Genomic DNA, 15,226 nt, shown 5'->3' on the forward strand with positions numbered 1-15,226 from the left:
TCCAGCAGCCAATATTGAATGAAATAGTAGCAACTCCAACAATTTCCAAAACCAGCTTTTTGTGCAATAATTTTTTTTTTTATATTCGTCTTTTCTTTTTTAATTACTCACAGAATATAAACACAATTCTAGTAGAAAAAATCACCACCAAAAATTTCAATTCCAACACCAAAAATTCCACCAAACCCGAGACCAACTTTCAACAAAAACAAATTGCAAAAATTTGTAGAATTTATGCAATATGTTCTTAAACTCCTTGTTTTTTTTTTTTTTTGAATATATGAATGCAACTAATTTAAGATTTAAATAGAAAAGAAAAATCAACAACAAACCAAATTACTAAGAACTAATATGCAAAACAACCAACAAGATTTGGAGCAAAAATTTGGGTAAACAAAGAAACAAATTCGACTACGTAGAAATTTTTTTTTTCTTTTATTTTTTTTGTAATACAAAACGTGTAGAAGATAGAAGAAACCTTAACCCAATGCTAAAATTCTAGAATAAAATAAAACAAATTAAAGCAAATAAGATAGATCAAACCTCAACAAAATTCGGCCTTGATACCAAATAATACGAACCTAGGTCGAATTGCGCCTAAACCCGTATTATATTAGCCCAGAATCAAAAAATTAAGTTCAAGTTTTTATGATCACCTCAACCCCTAATCAACCTATGACTACAAGCCTTGGTATATCAAAGATGCCACAATAGGTGATGGATGTCCTAGTGATCAATCAAACTAAAACACTCACTCTCTTATGGTATTTTAGGTGTTCAATGAGAACTAAGAGAATTCTTTTTCTCACCAATAAATTTTTGAATAATATTTAAGCTGATTTCTCATTGAAAATAAGTGTTTAAATAGGCTTTGAAAGAACAAAATAAAACCCTAAAAGATTAGGTCAAAACCCGGCCACTATAGTGGTTTCCTTAATGTGGCCGAATTCCACCTCCTTTCCTATTCTAATTTGGATTAATCAATTACTTTATTTTTAATTAGAAATTAATTAATTTACAATTGAAATAATAAATTATTACCTTCCTAAAGTGATTTATCCAGCAAATAAAAATCAAAATAAAAGACTAATTTCCTAAACCAAAAGTCAAATTTTGGATTAGGAAATTAGCTGACTAGTTTTACAATTAAGCTGTCGTTATCCGATCACCACCTAGTTTAGGCTCCAAATCAGCTCCAATATACCATGTAGGATGCCAAATATAATTAATATTGATTCCCATATGTTTTATTTAATTGGAATAATGCAAACTTGCTTGATCAACAAAATGAGCAATTTCGGCCAACAAGAGGAGTCATGCACACAAGTGGAATTTAAATGCTTTTGCTTCTATCTTGACATGATTCCATGGCCTCTTAGTGATTTAAATTGATTTCATGAAGGTTGAATCCATTTCTTGCTACCCGGAATCCAAAAATGTACCAAAACAGCTTGCATGGTCCATTTTCGCCTTCATAACTTGGATACACAAGACGGACTTTGGATCATTGGATAATATCATGCCCTCTTGAGATTGAATCACTCCTTGGATGTAGCTAACCAGATTGTCTTTTAATTTCCTCGCTTATGCCCTAGTGATTCGTCCCGTCTTCATTTGTAAAAGATCAACACCCCAACGAGTAATGGGTTGTACGGGTACAGACGGATTCTAATCATGCTCTCTTATTAAATTTTGGTTATCCTATTAGACCAAGAGCCTTTCCAAGATCCTAAAACCAAGCCCACTTAGTCACATATAAGAGTGTAATATCGTGAATGTACATATATATATATATATATATATATATATGTATATTAGAGGTGTGCATGAAAACCAAAAGAACCCGAAAAACCAATCAACCAACGTGCATCGATCAAAGTTTTATTGGTGACCAGCCACTGGTCAGTTAGGTAGTTGCCACCAATAATAACATGGCGGTCGGCTTTGATTCCTCTGTCGTATATATTTTCATATATATATATATATATTATAAACAAAAGAATTGAATCTTCTTATGTAAATATGGCACTTCTTCAAAGCTTCTTTTGATCTAAATCTTCTTTTGACCTCATGCTTCTATTGGGACTTCTTCTCCTTAGTGATCTACTTTTAAGCTGTGGAGGTCATCATTGTAGTAGCTACAGCAGTGAATTGGGGTTTGTCATTTTAATTTTCTTCACATCTGCTTTAGCTTCTTCATGTTTTTATTTTTGGTCAATTTCCAGAGAATTTTAGGAATCTTATAGGTAGTCTTAAAGGATTTTATGGTGGTTAAAAGATATTTTATGGATGTTGAGAGTTAATGTATAGTGATTTGGTTTTACTAAACTAAGTTACCATGGTTTGTTTGAGTAAACTTAACTATAGTTAATAGTTTTTAACGTATTTTTGACATTGATGCCACTTGTAAGGCCATGATTTTAAATCTAGAAATATCTATTTGAGATCTTTTGAGCTGTCTATGTAAAAACCCATGTGTAATAGTATGAAGAAACAAGTTTTTGAATAAAAGAAGTAGTGAATAGAGAAGCTTTCTTTGTTTTTTCTCTTGCCTCGATAATCGATATAATATTTACCATAGCTAAAGAAAATACATGAGGAAATGTATCTATGTTTGCTATTTGCTGATACATAATTCTTGTGTAATTTATATCTTGTCGTAACATTTGAGTTGGGGAAATATATTTGTTTTTCCATATGCAGGTGATTAGTTGTACAAATTAGCTAAGAGTGGATCATGGAGTATAAAGGTTAGGTGTTGTAGGTGATCTAGAATGTGGATTTTCATTGAGTTTCTGATTTGCTTCATTAAGGCATTTTGGGGTTTGGGAGTTCTGATTCTCGAGAATAAGTTGTGTTTGTAATGCCCTGACACTCTCTTTCCATTAATATTGTCCCCCATTTAACTACCACATTCCAAATGATATGAGATTTCTTATTGAAACTTTTCAAAAGACTACTTATTTTAAGATTGCTCCCACTAGAGCAATCTTAAGATAGGTAACTTCCTTGAAAATCTAAATAAAAAATCATCTGGAATATAGTGGGTAAATGAGAGACAATATTGGTGGAGAGAAAGTGGCAGGGCATTAGAGTCTTACTCTTGGAGTTACATTTGTCTAGCTCTTATGACTCAAAATTGAGTAAAGCCTTGCAAAATTCACCAAGAACAGTATAAAAAAATTGGAATTCTTGATTTTTTTTATTGAGTTTTAATTTCAACTAAAATCGACTAATCAATACTCGATCAACTTCAATTGGTTTTCAATAGCCAAAAAAGGTTTTCAGCGAATTAACCAACTAATAGAGTAAATTTGTCCACCTACCGAAACCGATCGATAAACAGCCTTAATATGTCACAGGATCAATTTTTATGTTTTGAATGAACTAGTGGAAAGGAAAAGATGAGAAAAGCTCCATGACCCATTTCCCTAGCTATTGTTTTGCAAACATAGTTACTCTTGAAGTTATATTTGTCTTGCTCTTAGGGCTTAAAGTTAAGTTAAAAAATATTTTTGTACACATCTTTTATGTTGTCATAAAAGAGAAAAATAATAAAAATTATTTATTTTTTTAAAACAAAGTACGTGCTTTTTTCACTTATAAAATATGATAATATATTTAATACATATTTTAAACTTTTCTCTTCAAAAGAACGCATATTTTTCCATATGTTTGAAATCAATACGAAAGTGAGAGTTTTTTTAAAAAATACATACATACCTATATTATATGCATATTATTCACGAATTTGCTATCTAGGTTTGCAAATAAAGAAACTCAGAGGTGGAAATTGGAAGTTGAAGAAAGCTAGGGAGTCAATTCACACCATACACGTTTTCTTGTAACTCTGATATTTTGCATGCTTTGAACTCAAACAAGATATTTGTAAACAATTTTGTATATGTGATAAACATATTGTTTTAAGTAATGCTTTCTACGTTTTGGACTCATCACATCGTCCATTAAATCATCACGACTACTTAAATTAAGCCTTTACCTAAGAAATAAAACCTTGATCCGACACTTTAAATTAAGCCTTATAAAAAATAAAACACAATTTAAATTAACATAAAAATAATAATATTATTATTATTTTTTTTTTTGGGACTTATATAGGTTTGAATTAAATTGAGTAATAAAACTGCGATAATAATTTATTTTGGAGTTTGGATTCCATTAAAAATAAATAAATAAATAAATAAAGGACACCTATACTGTACATATTTTCATTCAAAGAATTATAACCAATCTTCTTTTCATTTATATTTATGGTTTTTATAAATAAATAATGAAAAATAAAGTAATTGTCTTTCAATTTCCCAAATATGGGAATTAGCATCCAATTCAATATACATAAATAATCATCCACTTAGAACACTAACTTCCTAAAATTACACCAAAATATTCATCCACTTGATTTTTCTCCATTTTCCAACAGCTTATTACTTTTCTTATAGGCTTCTTTCAAATACCCACTAAACCTATTCAAATCCACTCTAATATCTTGCTTTTTCAAATACACATGCATAACCTCAGCCGACCATTTGTTACCTCTAAAAGCCACAGGATCTTTTACCACCATCTCATCTTTACCATACTTCTCTATTAAGCTACTCTCCTCGGCTTTAATTCTATATTCCATGTATTCCAGCCTCGCAGCCCTAGCTGGGTTCCCAAAGCAAACCTCAGCAACCCACTCAGCACCTAGTGGAACCACCTGAACCAACACCGACCCAGGTCGTAGAAACAAAGCATGAGTTAGTCCCGCACCATGAACACCAACCATTACATGGCTCGAACTAACCAAATCATATGCCACACTCAATGGTGTCTTAGCCGTTGGTTCAAACACTACCACATCGAACCCAATCTTCTCTGCTTCTTCTTTTACTTGATCTCGATTCATCAAAACCCGTCCCGTTGCACCGGTTCGACATACCAAGACCAACCTTGGCCGAGATGCCGGTGACTTTGAAGTTTTGGCGATTTGAACATGGTGGCTCCTAGTATAGGCTTTTCGTAGGAAAGCATGAAAGTGGGTAAAAGTTTTTGCATTTGGTATTGATTTCGGATTTATGGTCATGAACCCGTGAGATATTAATCCCACATCAACTGAAGGAAAACAATGAGTAACATTATTGTTATCAAGGTTTATGATTTGGTGCTGGCTAAAACCTCTTAATATTTCTGCATATTTATTAATCCACCAATTATTCGCTTCAGAGATGACAAGGATAGGGTCTTGCTTGTTGAAGATGGAGTTGACTGTGATATAGAGCGGGATAAACCCATCATTGAAATCATGGAAGAAGTTCCCGGTGTACCCTCCCGCACTGAATACTAGCGCTGGAGCTTTATGTTGGACTTGACATTTTGGGCTTAATGGGCCTGAAGTGAGAGTAATCGCTTTGATTCTAGACATTGTAAAAGGCTCCCATTTTCTAGCATAGGGTCGGATCTTTTCCTCCAATGATGGGCTTTTAGGGCTCATTACATAGAATGTAGAAGTGGTGGGGTCCAAAACTGTTGGACTGTTGATCTTACAGATATCATAGGAATAATGAGAGCGGTTGCATTCAATTTGGGTAGCTTTTGGAGATTGCAATGAAGGAAGAACAGATCGTAGATTCTCTCTGCCAGTTGATTTCTCAGGCATATACATGCTCTCTGTGACCATTCAACATGTTAGTAGAGAAACAAATTAGATAAGATTTATTTAACATATATACATACATATATATATGATATTGGGGTGGAGGTTTGACCAATGTCATAACGGAAAAAAAATATAGAAAAACATTACAAGACAAGAAATTTAAGAAGAAAAAACAATAATCAAAGAGATAGTATTTTCCAGTAAATATTCATGGATATATATAGGTATATATATATATATATATATATAATAGCATATATATGTGTGTATGTAGAAATTGTATTTGAGCAAATTATTATCAGAATTTTTTATTAGAGTGGCAGGCACAAAATTTTCTTTGGAAATTCTTCTCATAATATGTCAAACAAATCATTACATTACATCAAAAACATAATACTGAGAATCTGAGATTTTGAGAGTTGAGACGGATGGTGCAGAAATATGAACCAATATTAAATTACATCTTTTACCCCCAACTGGGAATTAATGAAATTCAAACAATAATAATCTAGGAAGACAAATATTAATCACTTACCTTGAGAAATGGTTGAAAATTTGATATTTGAGTTTAAGGTGGAGTTTGAGAAGTACAGGATCAATAAGAAGAAAGAAACCAAGGACCCCAAGCTTATAACCACCGTGGATGAACCTCTTTTCTTCATTGCCGCGGCCTTAAATACTGAAACCAATCACTCCCTCGTTAATTTCTGCAAGGTAGTTTTCTCTATTCTGTAATATTTGAAGATTCGTACCAATCTGAAGAAAATGAAAGAACATAATTAAGGCCATATTTATCATATTCCTTAATTGGTTATATGCATAGAAATGGAGAAACAGAGAGTTTTGTACCTGGCTTTGCAATCCTCTTCATCTTATATGAGTACTTTCTAAAAGTGTATTATATATAGTTTTTTTTTTTTCTCACTTTCTTCGACAACTATATACTTTTCTAAAGAAATTCGTATACTATTTGATAATTAGTTAATTATTTCAATTAGATTTACTTTTTTCCTATTAAATTGTTAAAAATATAGATTTTCTGTCTCATTTTTTTATTTAAAATTATTAACAAATAAATAAAATAAAATCCTTTCATTTGTCAACGAAAATAAAAATAGAAAAAGGGACGAAGGTTCTCATATTTATTTTTTTAATATAAAAAATTAATACATAATTAAATGCATCTAATATATTTATCATGTCGGTATATATTTCAATAGTACTTTAAAATAGCAAATTTCAATATAATAAATCACACTAGTTTCTACTTTTCATTACCTCAATCTTTTTTTTTATATTTTTACATGAATGTTTCTACGAGTTTGTTTGAAAAAAAAATTTTAAAAAAAAAAAAGTATGCAATTCAAGGTTGGAGTACAAGTTTTTGAAGATAAGCATGTACCTCACCGTTAAATACGCTTGGACTTTTCAGACAGCCGTGAGAAGGCAGTGATTTTGGCACTACTTCATTGGCTTAAGCATGAATAGAAAGTCTTCTATTTTTCGGATTTGTAGACTTGACTTTTAGATATTTTAACCAATATATATACACCATCTGTTGCTTTTTTTTTTTTCCTTTGTTTTTTTCTGGGGCCGCTGAAAGTGAGAACATACCATGTGTTGCATGTGCTCCATGCTGGTGGGTTATACAAGTCAAGTCTTAACGGTTTAGGCCAAAATGTGAAAAAATGGTAGTACTCAAACGGCAGCTTAAGCTCATGACACGTTGCAACAGTTTTTGTCTTTTTTTAAAGAAGGCTAGAAACACTTTGCAACACTCGCAAACAATAATAACTTAGCCTGATTGTAATATAGATCATGAATAGTTACATGCCTTATAAAAAAAAAAAAAAATAACTTAGGGATAAAAGAAGACGATAAGATGAGTAAAAATGTTCAAATATTGCAACTCATAATATTAAATCATAACTCTGTTTTGGAACTCATAATGTTCAAAAACTCTATCACATTTCTTTATATATATATATATTTTTTTAATCTTTCAATTTTATCCATATTTAGCTTTTTTTTACGAAAACATTCTTTATTAAAAGGCATGTAATGTGTATATTTGGCCTATTTCATCCAAATTTTAGATGTTGTTAACAATTATGTCTAAATGGTAATGATAATTTTTAGTAACTTTAAATTTTTTAACATGAATGTGTCTACGAGTTTGTTTGAAAAAATGAAAAAAAAAAAATTATGCAATTCAAAGTTGGAGTACAAATTTTTGAAATTAAACATGCACCTCACCGCTAAATATGCTTGCACTTTTCAGACAACCGTGAGAAGGCGGTGATTTTGGCACTACTTCATTGGCTTAAGCATGTATAGAAAATCTTCTATTTTTCGGATTTGTAGACTTCACTTTTACATATTTTAACCAATATATATACACCATCTTTTTTTTTTTCTTTTTTTTTGGGCCGCTGAAAAGTGAGATGCAACTTGTCACAGATTGATTTTTGGGTTGTACATTTTTTTTTTTTTTGGGATAAATTTTTTGTGTTGAATTTGGGAAATCACAATTGCATTGTAACATCATAATAGCCACAAAAAGTCTCAGCAATTATAATTGACAGTTTAAGATGAATAATTGTAACGTCATAATAGCAGCATAAAATAATTATTTAGATATAAGATGATGCCCCAGCACTAATTATTATTTAATATTGGAAACCAAATCTGAGACCCCAACTAGTGATGATGCAGGATTGAAAAATTTGAGAAAGAACCGTGTTTGGTAAGAAGGAAAAATATAAAGAAAGAGAAAGAAAGGAAAAGAAAATAAAAGGATTTGGTAGCTTCTTGATTTTCCGAATAAACTTTATTTATGCAAAAAAAGATAGTACAGGCTAGCTCCCTTGCCGAGACCTCCACTTTCTTTGCAACCGAGATGCTAACGTGGCATAACAAACATAAATGATTTGCTGACCAGGCTAACAAACACAACACCTAATGTAACAGCAACGCACCTTAACGGGGACAAAATCCCACGATTTGTATGAAAGAAAAAAACATATTCAAATACAATTGGTTTCTGTTTATTTTATGAATTTGGCCAATCAACGTTCATTCCCACACAGCCAAAACTTCATTATTTTTGTTTTTATTTAGGAAGCAAAAATTTGTAATGTATCAATCAAACTGTACTTGCATCAATTATATTGCAATTGAACTACACTTCCATCAAATTTTACAATTTTTATCAACCAAATACAATGTTGGTATGTATAACGAGCAGTCTATGGTGTTTAAATGAGCAACAAGCATTAGAGTTGTTATAGGTAACCTTTTTTTCTTATAATAAATTGGATTTTCAATGTTCCAATTCATCATTCTCAAAAGGAAAAACATTGTCCCTTTCACCCAAGAATATTGTTCACATTTCATGATGAAGAGAATTTATACATCCTCCTTTAGAATCCCAAAAAAAGACACATGACTATAATTAATCACAGACACCTCCATCAAACCAGGTACTTCTCAACAACAAAACATCCTTAGGCGTTTCAATCTGCAAACAAACAGAAGTAGACCAACGATAGCAGCATACAAATTTTAGAGTAAACAGCATTCATATTCATCAGGACAACGGGCTAATTACCTCATTAAGGGCCTTGAAAACAGACTTAACCATGTTATGACGATTCCTTGAGCCAACAACCTAACAAAGAGCATCTAAATTTCAGCAAAAACCACATCAAAGGACCATTATTTGATACAAGGTTTGCCAGGCAATTTACCTTAGACTTAACATTCTTGAAACCAGCTAAATTTAATATGATTTGGACAGTTCTTTATGCTATCATGCCCATCATAGTGGATGCAGGCCATAGATAAACCTATATCATAAGTTACAGATGAGCAAAATATACAGCAAAAACCAGCAAGGAAAGAGAAAACTGAAAACATAGAATCCTTGCAACCAAAAAATTTACATATAAAGGCTGACTTGTTTACCTTGGGCCTTTTTATATGCTGTTGGTATTGCTTGTGCACTGCATGTTCCGGCCCAACTAGTACTTGACAAAAAAAGAAATAGGGAGTCCTTTGAACATTTAACAGCCTAGCCCACATCATAGGTCGCAAACTTTGTAGTGTGGTTTAAGCTTGTTAAAGGGGATTTGATCCTGGTTTTTTTTTTAAAAAAAGGGGACAAATGCATTTTGGTACCCTCTATAATTATGAAAGTTTAAATTAGACCTTCTAATATTAATTTGGACACATTCATACCCTGTATATGTAAGAAAGTTTCAATGTGGTCTAATTAGGTTAAATGTAACGGAATCCATCCAATTGGGGCACGTGCTTCGCATGTGACCTTAATTTCCTTTTTTTTCTCATTTATTTATTTATTTTTTCCGAAATTTATAGTGGCTAGAGATTAAAAAAAACAAAAAACAAAATATTATATCTTAAGTTTACGACACCATGGCTTAACATTGGAGCTGCGTCGTTAGGGAAGAGCAACTCGTGAGGAAGAAGAGCAATTCATGAGGCAGAGCAGTTCATGCGGAAAAGCAACTCGTGAAAAAGAAGAATAAAATGTCTTCTAGCAACTCAATTCCTTAAACAAATTCAAATTTGCTATGCAATTGTGAAACACCATGGCCAGTTGTGGTTAGAATATCAAAGACTACTGTCAATTCCGGGAGAAAAGTTTACAGTTGTGATACCCACAAGGTATTGTGTTGAAACATTTAGGATTTAGGGGATTTAGCTCACGTCAGTTTATATTTTTTTCAAAGTTTGAAAAATATGGTCATGTTAGAGTTATCGAAAAAATGCTGGAATTGTAAAATATTTTGTAAAATTGTATAAGAAAGAATTGTAAAAAAAATGTTTGATCAGAGGTAATGTTTTCTATTTTTTTATAAATGTTTAGGAAAAAAATATAGCAATTTTGTTTTATTAAAGGGAAAGATGTGAGAAACATGGGCTTGAATACATTGTGCATGTTTGTAGGATACTGGAGGATGCAAATTTTTCAAATGGATTGACGCACCCATGTCAAACAATGCTAGGAATGTTGTTGATCAATTAAGACATAAAATACACAATCTGGAGGATGAAATTCGAGCCTATAAACAGCAGGAGACCTATGACAAACTAATGATAGAAGAATATAAATCAGAGGTAGAAAAATGGATGGCTCGTACTAAGCATGTGGAGAAGAAGTGTGAAATTTGTGGGGAAATTGAAGGTCTACGTATGCAAAATTAGAAAGATATACATTGTCTTAGTTGCAGGTTTAATATTTGCAATAATTGTTTTACGAAGTAGTTGTGGATAAAAGGGTAAAACAATAAATGGTTTTTTATATTTACATTAGCAGGGAGTTGGACAATGGATGGTATGATGCACCTTATATTTGTACTTGCTTAATAGAGTATGATGGACCTTATAGTCATGTTAGGGTTTGCAATAGGTTATTGGTAGCAATGTAATATTAACGATACAAATCAATGTAATATTAACCCATTATATTATAAAGCACTTAAATCAATTTGTTATAATATTTACTTTCAGTATCTATTTGCATAACTAAAACAATAAAAATGATGCAAATTACTTCCCCATTATATTATAAAGCACTTAAATCCATTGTTTAACATCAATTCAAAAAAGATATAATACTCTATTGACCTTTAAAGCTAACGTGTTCAAGAGTTTTAACTTTCAGCACAGGCAAATATAAAAAATATTGCTACCCTAACAAGCCAACCATCCCAAAAGTACAACTATGTAATAGCTTTTCAGCTTGTTGATATGGCTAATACATATGCACAAAAATAGCCAAATACACACACACACACACATATATATATATATGTCACTAAACCCTAAACAAATATATACTATTTTTTGGTATCTGATTTGTCATTCTTAATTCATATCAGTCGTGAAAGGTGGTGAGATAATTTTTTACCTTTTTCTTTATCTGTAGATGGTGGTTGACTGGTAGGTGGTGGTAATGGTTGAGTACTGGTGGTTGGTGGTGATTAATTGCTAGGTGGTGGTGATGGTTGAATACTGATGGTTGGTGGTGGTTGTGGGTCATCCGTGGCACTAAATCTTCCCACTTGGTGTTATCCTCTTCCTCTTCCTTGCCCTGCTAGTCCTTTTGCTACACCCTGCATGATATTCGTAAAACCTATTAATAGCAGTTTGACATTAACACACAATGTACAATACGTTATGAAACATACAAATGCAAATGGAGTCAAAGATGCATGTGGTAAGTTAGATGAAGTGTCTTATCCATTGTTTACAGTTTGGGAACAACCTTCCATCTGAGGTTGCATAAAAATTATATTTCACAAACTGAAATCTTATAACAGCAAATATCATAACTTTAATTAGCAACAACAAAGAAAAATGGAAAATTATACCACATTTGTGTTAAGGATGTCATCTGTAGGCTCTATCACATGATCTCTCCCAATGCGCCAATCATTTGGTCTCGACATAGCAGGTTTATTACAAGTCCTTCTATTGTGCCCCCATTCCCAACAATTTTTACATCTAACTGTTGGCACCCTTGTAGGTCTTTCCTTTTTAGATGGATCTTTTCTTCTAACCTTTTTTGGCTTCCCAGGAGCTTTCTTATAAGAAGGAGGGTATATAGTTTCACAAGAAGTCCTAGCCCACATGTCTTGTCCATCTGATGGAAAAATCATTAGTTCATAAGTCTTCATATATGCAACCTTGTTGTATGAAGTATCTATGTACTTTGCAGGATTCTATTTCATGTATAAAATGCAAGATACTGCATGGCCACATGGTATCCCATTAATATTCCACTTCCTACAGCTGCATTTCTGTTGTTTCAAGTTAACAACGTATTTGTTTAGATGGTCATCAACCTCAAAAATCTCATAACCTGCATATGTTGGCAAACTGCTCCTGCTGTCTACCTTCATTTGCTCCAGCTTCTCAAGAGGTTTAGGGTATATCTCCTTATTATGCTTCCTTATCCGCTCCCTCCTTTCCCTCATCAACACCATCAATTTTTTCCTAATATGTTCCAACATCACTAAAATAGGTTTATCTCTACCTTTCCATATGCATGCATTGAAGGACTCATTGATGTTGTTAGTCAACAAATCACATTTCAAATCCTTCTTGAATGCGTGTCGACTCCAGTATGTTGGCTCCAACTTCATTAACCATTCAGCAACCTTGCTATTTGCCATCTTTAATACACCCATTTTTTTACTAAATTCAGCAGCATTGCTTACTCTAGCTGCATTCCATACTATGTCCTTGAACCTCTATGTCACAGCCCAGTACCACCCGCATCAAGATATTGTCCTTTTTGGCCCAAGGTTCACTCCCTCTCTCCCCTCTAGCCTCAAGGTTTTGTCAAAACGCGTCTTGAAGGGAGAGGTGCCCCTCTCCAACCGATGTGGGATGTTACATCTATCCTTGGTATAACTTGCTGAAGTTGGCATATAGATATCTCATATAATATCGATGGTCCACATTTGGCATCAACCCTTCAATTGCAGGAATTAAGCCCTGCAATACATAACAATAACAATGGAATGACTATACCTTGTAAAATAAAAGACTAAACATTTTAACTAAATAGAAAATAGATGAATGGATAAGGCATACCTTTTGTTGGTCACTCATGAATGTGAAATTCTTATCATCTGTATATTCAATATCTTCCATTAAATATTGTAAAAACCAGCTCCATGAGTCTTTGTTCTCAGTCTCAACCACTGCATAGGCAATGGGCAACATTTGCCTATTTGGATCCCTACCAACAGCAGTCAACAGTTGGCCTCCATGTTGACCCTTTAGATGACATCCATCCAACCCAATAAAAGGGATACAACTAGTCTTGAATCTCTCTTTACATGCAACTAAGCAAATATATATCCTTTGGAAAATAGATTTTTCAGACTCTTTATTTATCTTCAATCTACATGTGCTCTCAGGATTTGATCTATCAATCTCTGCACAATAATCCCAAAGGCGACTATATTGCTCAGCCACATCACCTGTTGCCATTGAATTGGCTTTCTCTCGAGCTCTATAAGCTTGTGATCTTATTATGTCGACTATAAGATCTTGTTTAACCTTGTCTTGAAAAGTAGACAACTTCATATTTGGATTTGCTCTGAAGTCATTAAAGTACCTCTTGACTAACCATTTTAATTTCACAAACCTATTAGTGAGTGACCTAGTACATGTGTGCTCTTCTTGCAATATCTTAATTTGAAAAGTTTCTTGTGCTTGCATATTAAAAGCATGTACTCTCCAAGGGCAACCTTCCTCACACACTGTTGTAACCCTCCAAGATACATTTTTTGTGAATCTAATATTCCAGCCACCAGACAAAGCATAATTGACCAAGTATTCCTTAAATTCAATGTGACTAGCAAACTTCATTCCAATATGCATTTCCAAATTGGCACCCTGTATGCTATAAACAGGAATGTGGCTATTCACTTCATCTTCATCAGAGCTACTTGGCAAGCTAACAAGTTGATCAGAATCATAAATCACGTCATATTGGCCTACATTCCCTACCAAATTAGGTCCATGTACTGCATCTTCAGCTTCATTAGCTGTATCTGCCAAGCCAACGCCAGTGGCACCTATATCATCATTCTGTATAGAAGCAACATCATCATCTGCCAATTTGGCCTTATCGTCTGCCAAGTTAGAATATCTTACACCACCTTCATATGATGAACAAGCAGCTAAATGATCTGCCACGGTTGCACATTCTTGTAACCAATCATGGTCATCTTCATCTTCATCAACATCTATGTCATACAGGTTTTCTCCATCTCTAGTGTGTACCCTTTCCACACAATGACTGTTGATTGCTGCATCATCTACTGCATTCACATGAATGTCATGCAGATCAATACGTTCATAGTCAACACTTCTTTCACGACTAGTGTTATCACCTATTCCCTCAATGTCAGCTAATAAAGGAATGTCTTCAGGATGCTCCACATAAATATCAATTACTTTAAATCTACTACCCAAGTCAGCCACATGCATTGCATCATCATCATCTTTCATTTGTCTTAATCCATAATTTACGGACATACCAGGTGACAAATACCATAGCTTCTTAAATCCATAGTATCCTAACTCTTGTACCATGTCTGCCAACACTATCATACTCCACATGTCAGGATCACAGTTATCAAAAAGGGCCGACTTCCCACCACATATTGTCTAGATGGAGTGAACTCAAAATGTCCTCCATGCCAGATTCGAGTTGTAAACAAAGGCATAGATCTATAACAATATAAACCAAAATTCAAGATTCTACTACCACCTAAGATGTGTTAAATATGTAAGCTTCTATCTAAGTTGACAAGAAACTAATAAGTTGAAAAGAAACTAAGAAGGAACATATTCATACACCACAACATATTGATACTTTTTGTAGCAAATAATATACCACATTATACCATATCAAATAACCGATCCATGACATGATATATATATATATATAAAACATCATGAGTTAACTGCTACATGTGGCATGTTGATATAAGGAATCAAGGTAAATAGTTACTGTTTAAT

The 15,226-nt window shown here is 33.1% G+C and overlaps 2 protein-coding genes across 2 annotated transcripts; both read right to left on the reverse strand.

Annotated features, from left to right (window-relative positions):
* Positions 1-4,307: 4,307 nt before the first annotated feature.
* LOC107428966 (xylan glycosyltransferase MUCI21) lies at positions 4,308-6,647 on the reverse strand. Its single transcript, XM_016039575.4, has 3 exons — positions 6,509-6,647; positions 6,195-6,415; positions 4,308-5,670 (listed from the first exon to the last, which is right to left on the reverse strand). The coding sequence occupies exons 2-3, from the start codon at positions 6,319-6,321 to the stop codon at positions 4,409-4,411; spliced, it is 1,389 nt and encodes a 462-aa protein (XP_015895061.3). The 5' UTR covers positions 6,322-6,415; positions 6,509-6,647; the 3' UTR covers positions 4,308-4,408.
* Positions 6,648-13,087: 6,440 nt separating this feature from the next.
* On the reverse strand, positions 13,088-14,797 carry LOC132800142 (uncharacterized). Its single transcript, XM_060813148.1, has 2 exons — positions 13,286-14,797; positions 13,088-13,186 (listed from the first exon to the last, which is right to left on the reverse strand). Exons 1-2 carry the CDS (start codon positions 14,795-14,797, stop codon positions 13,088-13,090), a joined length of 1,611 nt encoding a protein of 536 aa, XP_060669131.1.
* Between the last annotated feature and the right edge of the window lie 429 nt (positions 14,798-15,226).

Source organism: Ziziphus jujuba, chromosome 12 (assembly GCF_031755915.1).
Source record: "Ziziphus jujuba cultivar Dongzao chromosome 12, ASM3175591v1".
NCBI classification, from domain to species: domain Eukaryota; kingdom Viridiplantae; phylum Streptophyta; class Magnoliopsida; order Rosales; family Rhamnaceae; genus Ziziphus; species Ziziphus jujuba.

Coding starts and splice junctions, on each gene's coding strand:
- LOC107428966 (XM_016039575.4), bottom strand. CDS start 6,321: ATGAAGAAAAGAGGTTCATCCACGGTGGTTATAAGCTTGGGGTCCTTG. Junction 5,671..6,194: donor ATTTTCAACCATTTCTCAAG/GTAAGTGATTAA, acceptor GAATGGTCACAG/AGAGCATGTATATGCCTGAG.
- LOC132800142 (XM_060813148.1), bottom strand. CDS start 14,797: ATGGTACAAGAGTTAGGATACTATGGATTTAAGAAGCTATGGTATTTG. Junction 13,187..13,285: donor TCATGAGTGACCAACAAAAG/GTATGCCTTATC, acceptor TATGTATTGCAG/GGCTTAATTCCTGCAATTGA.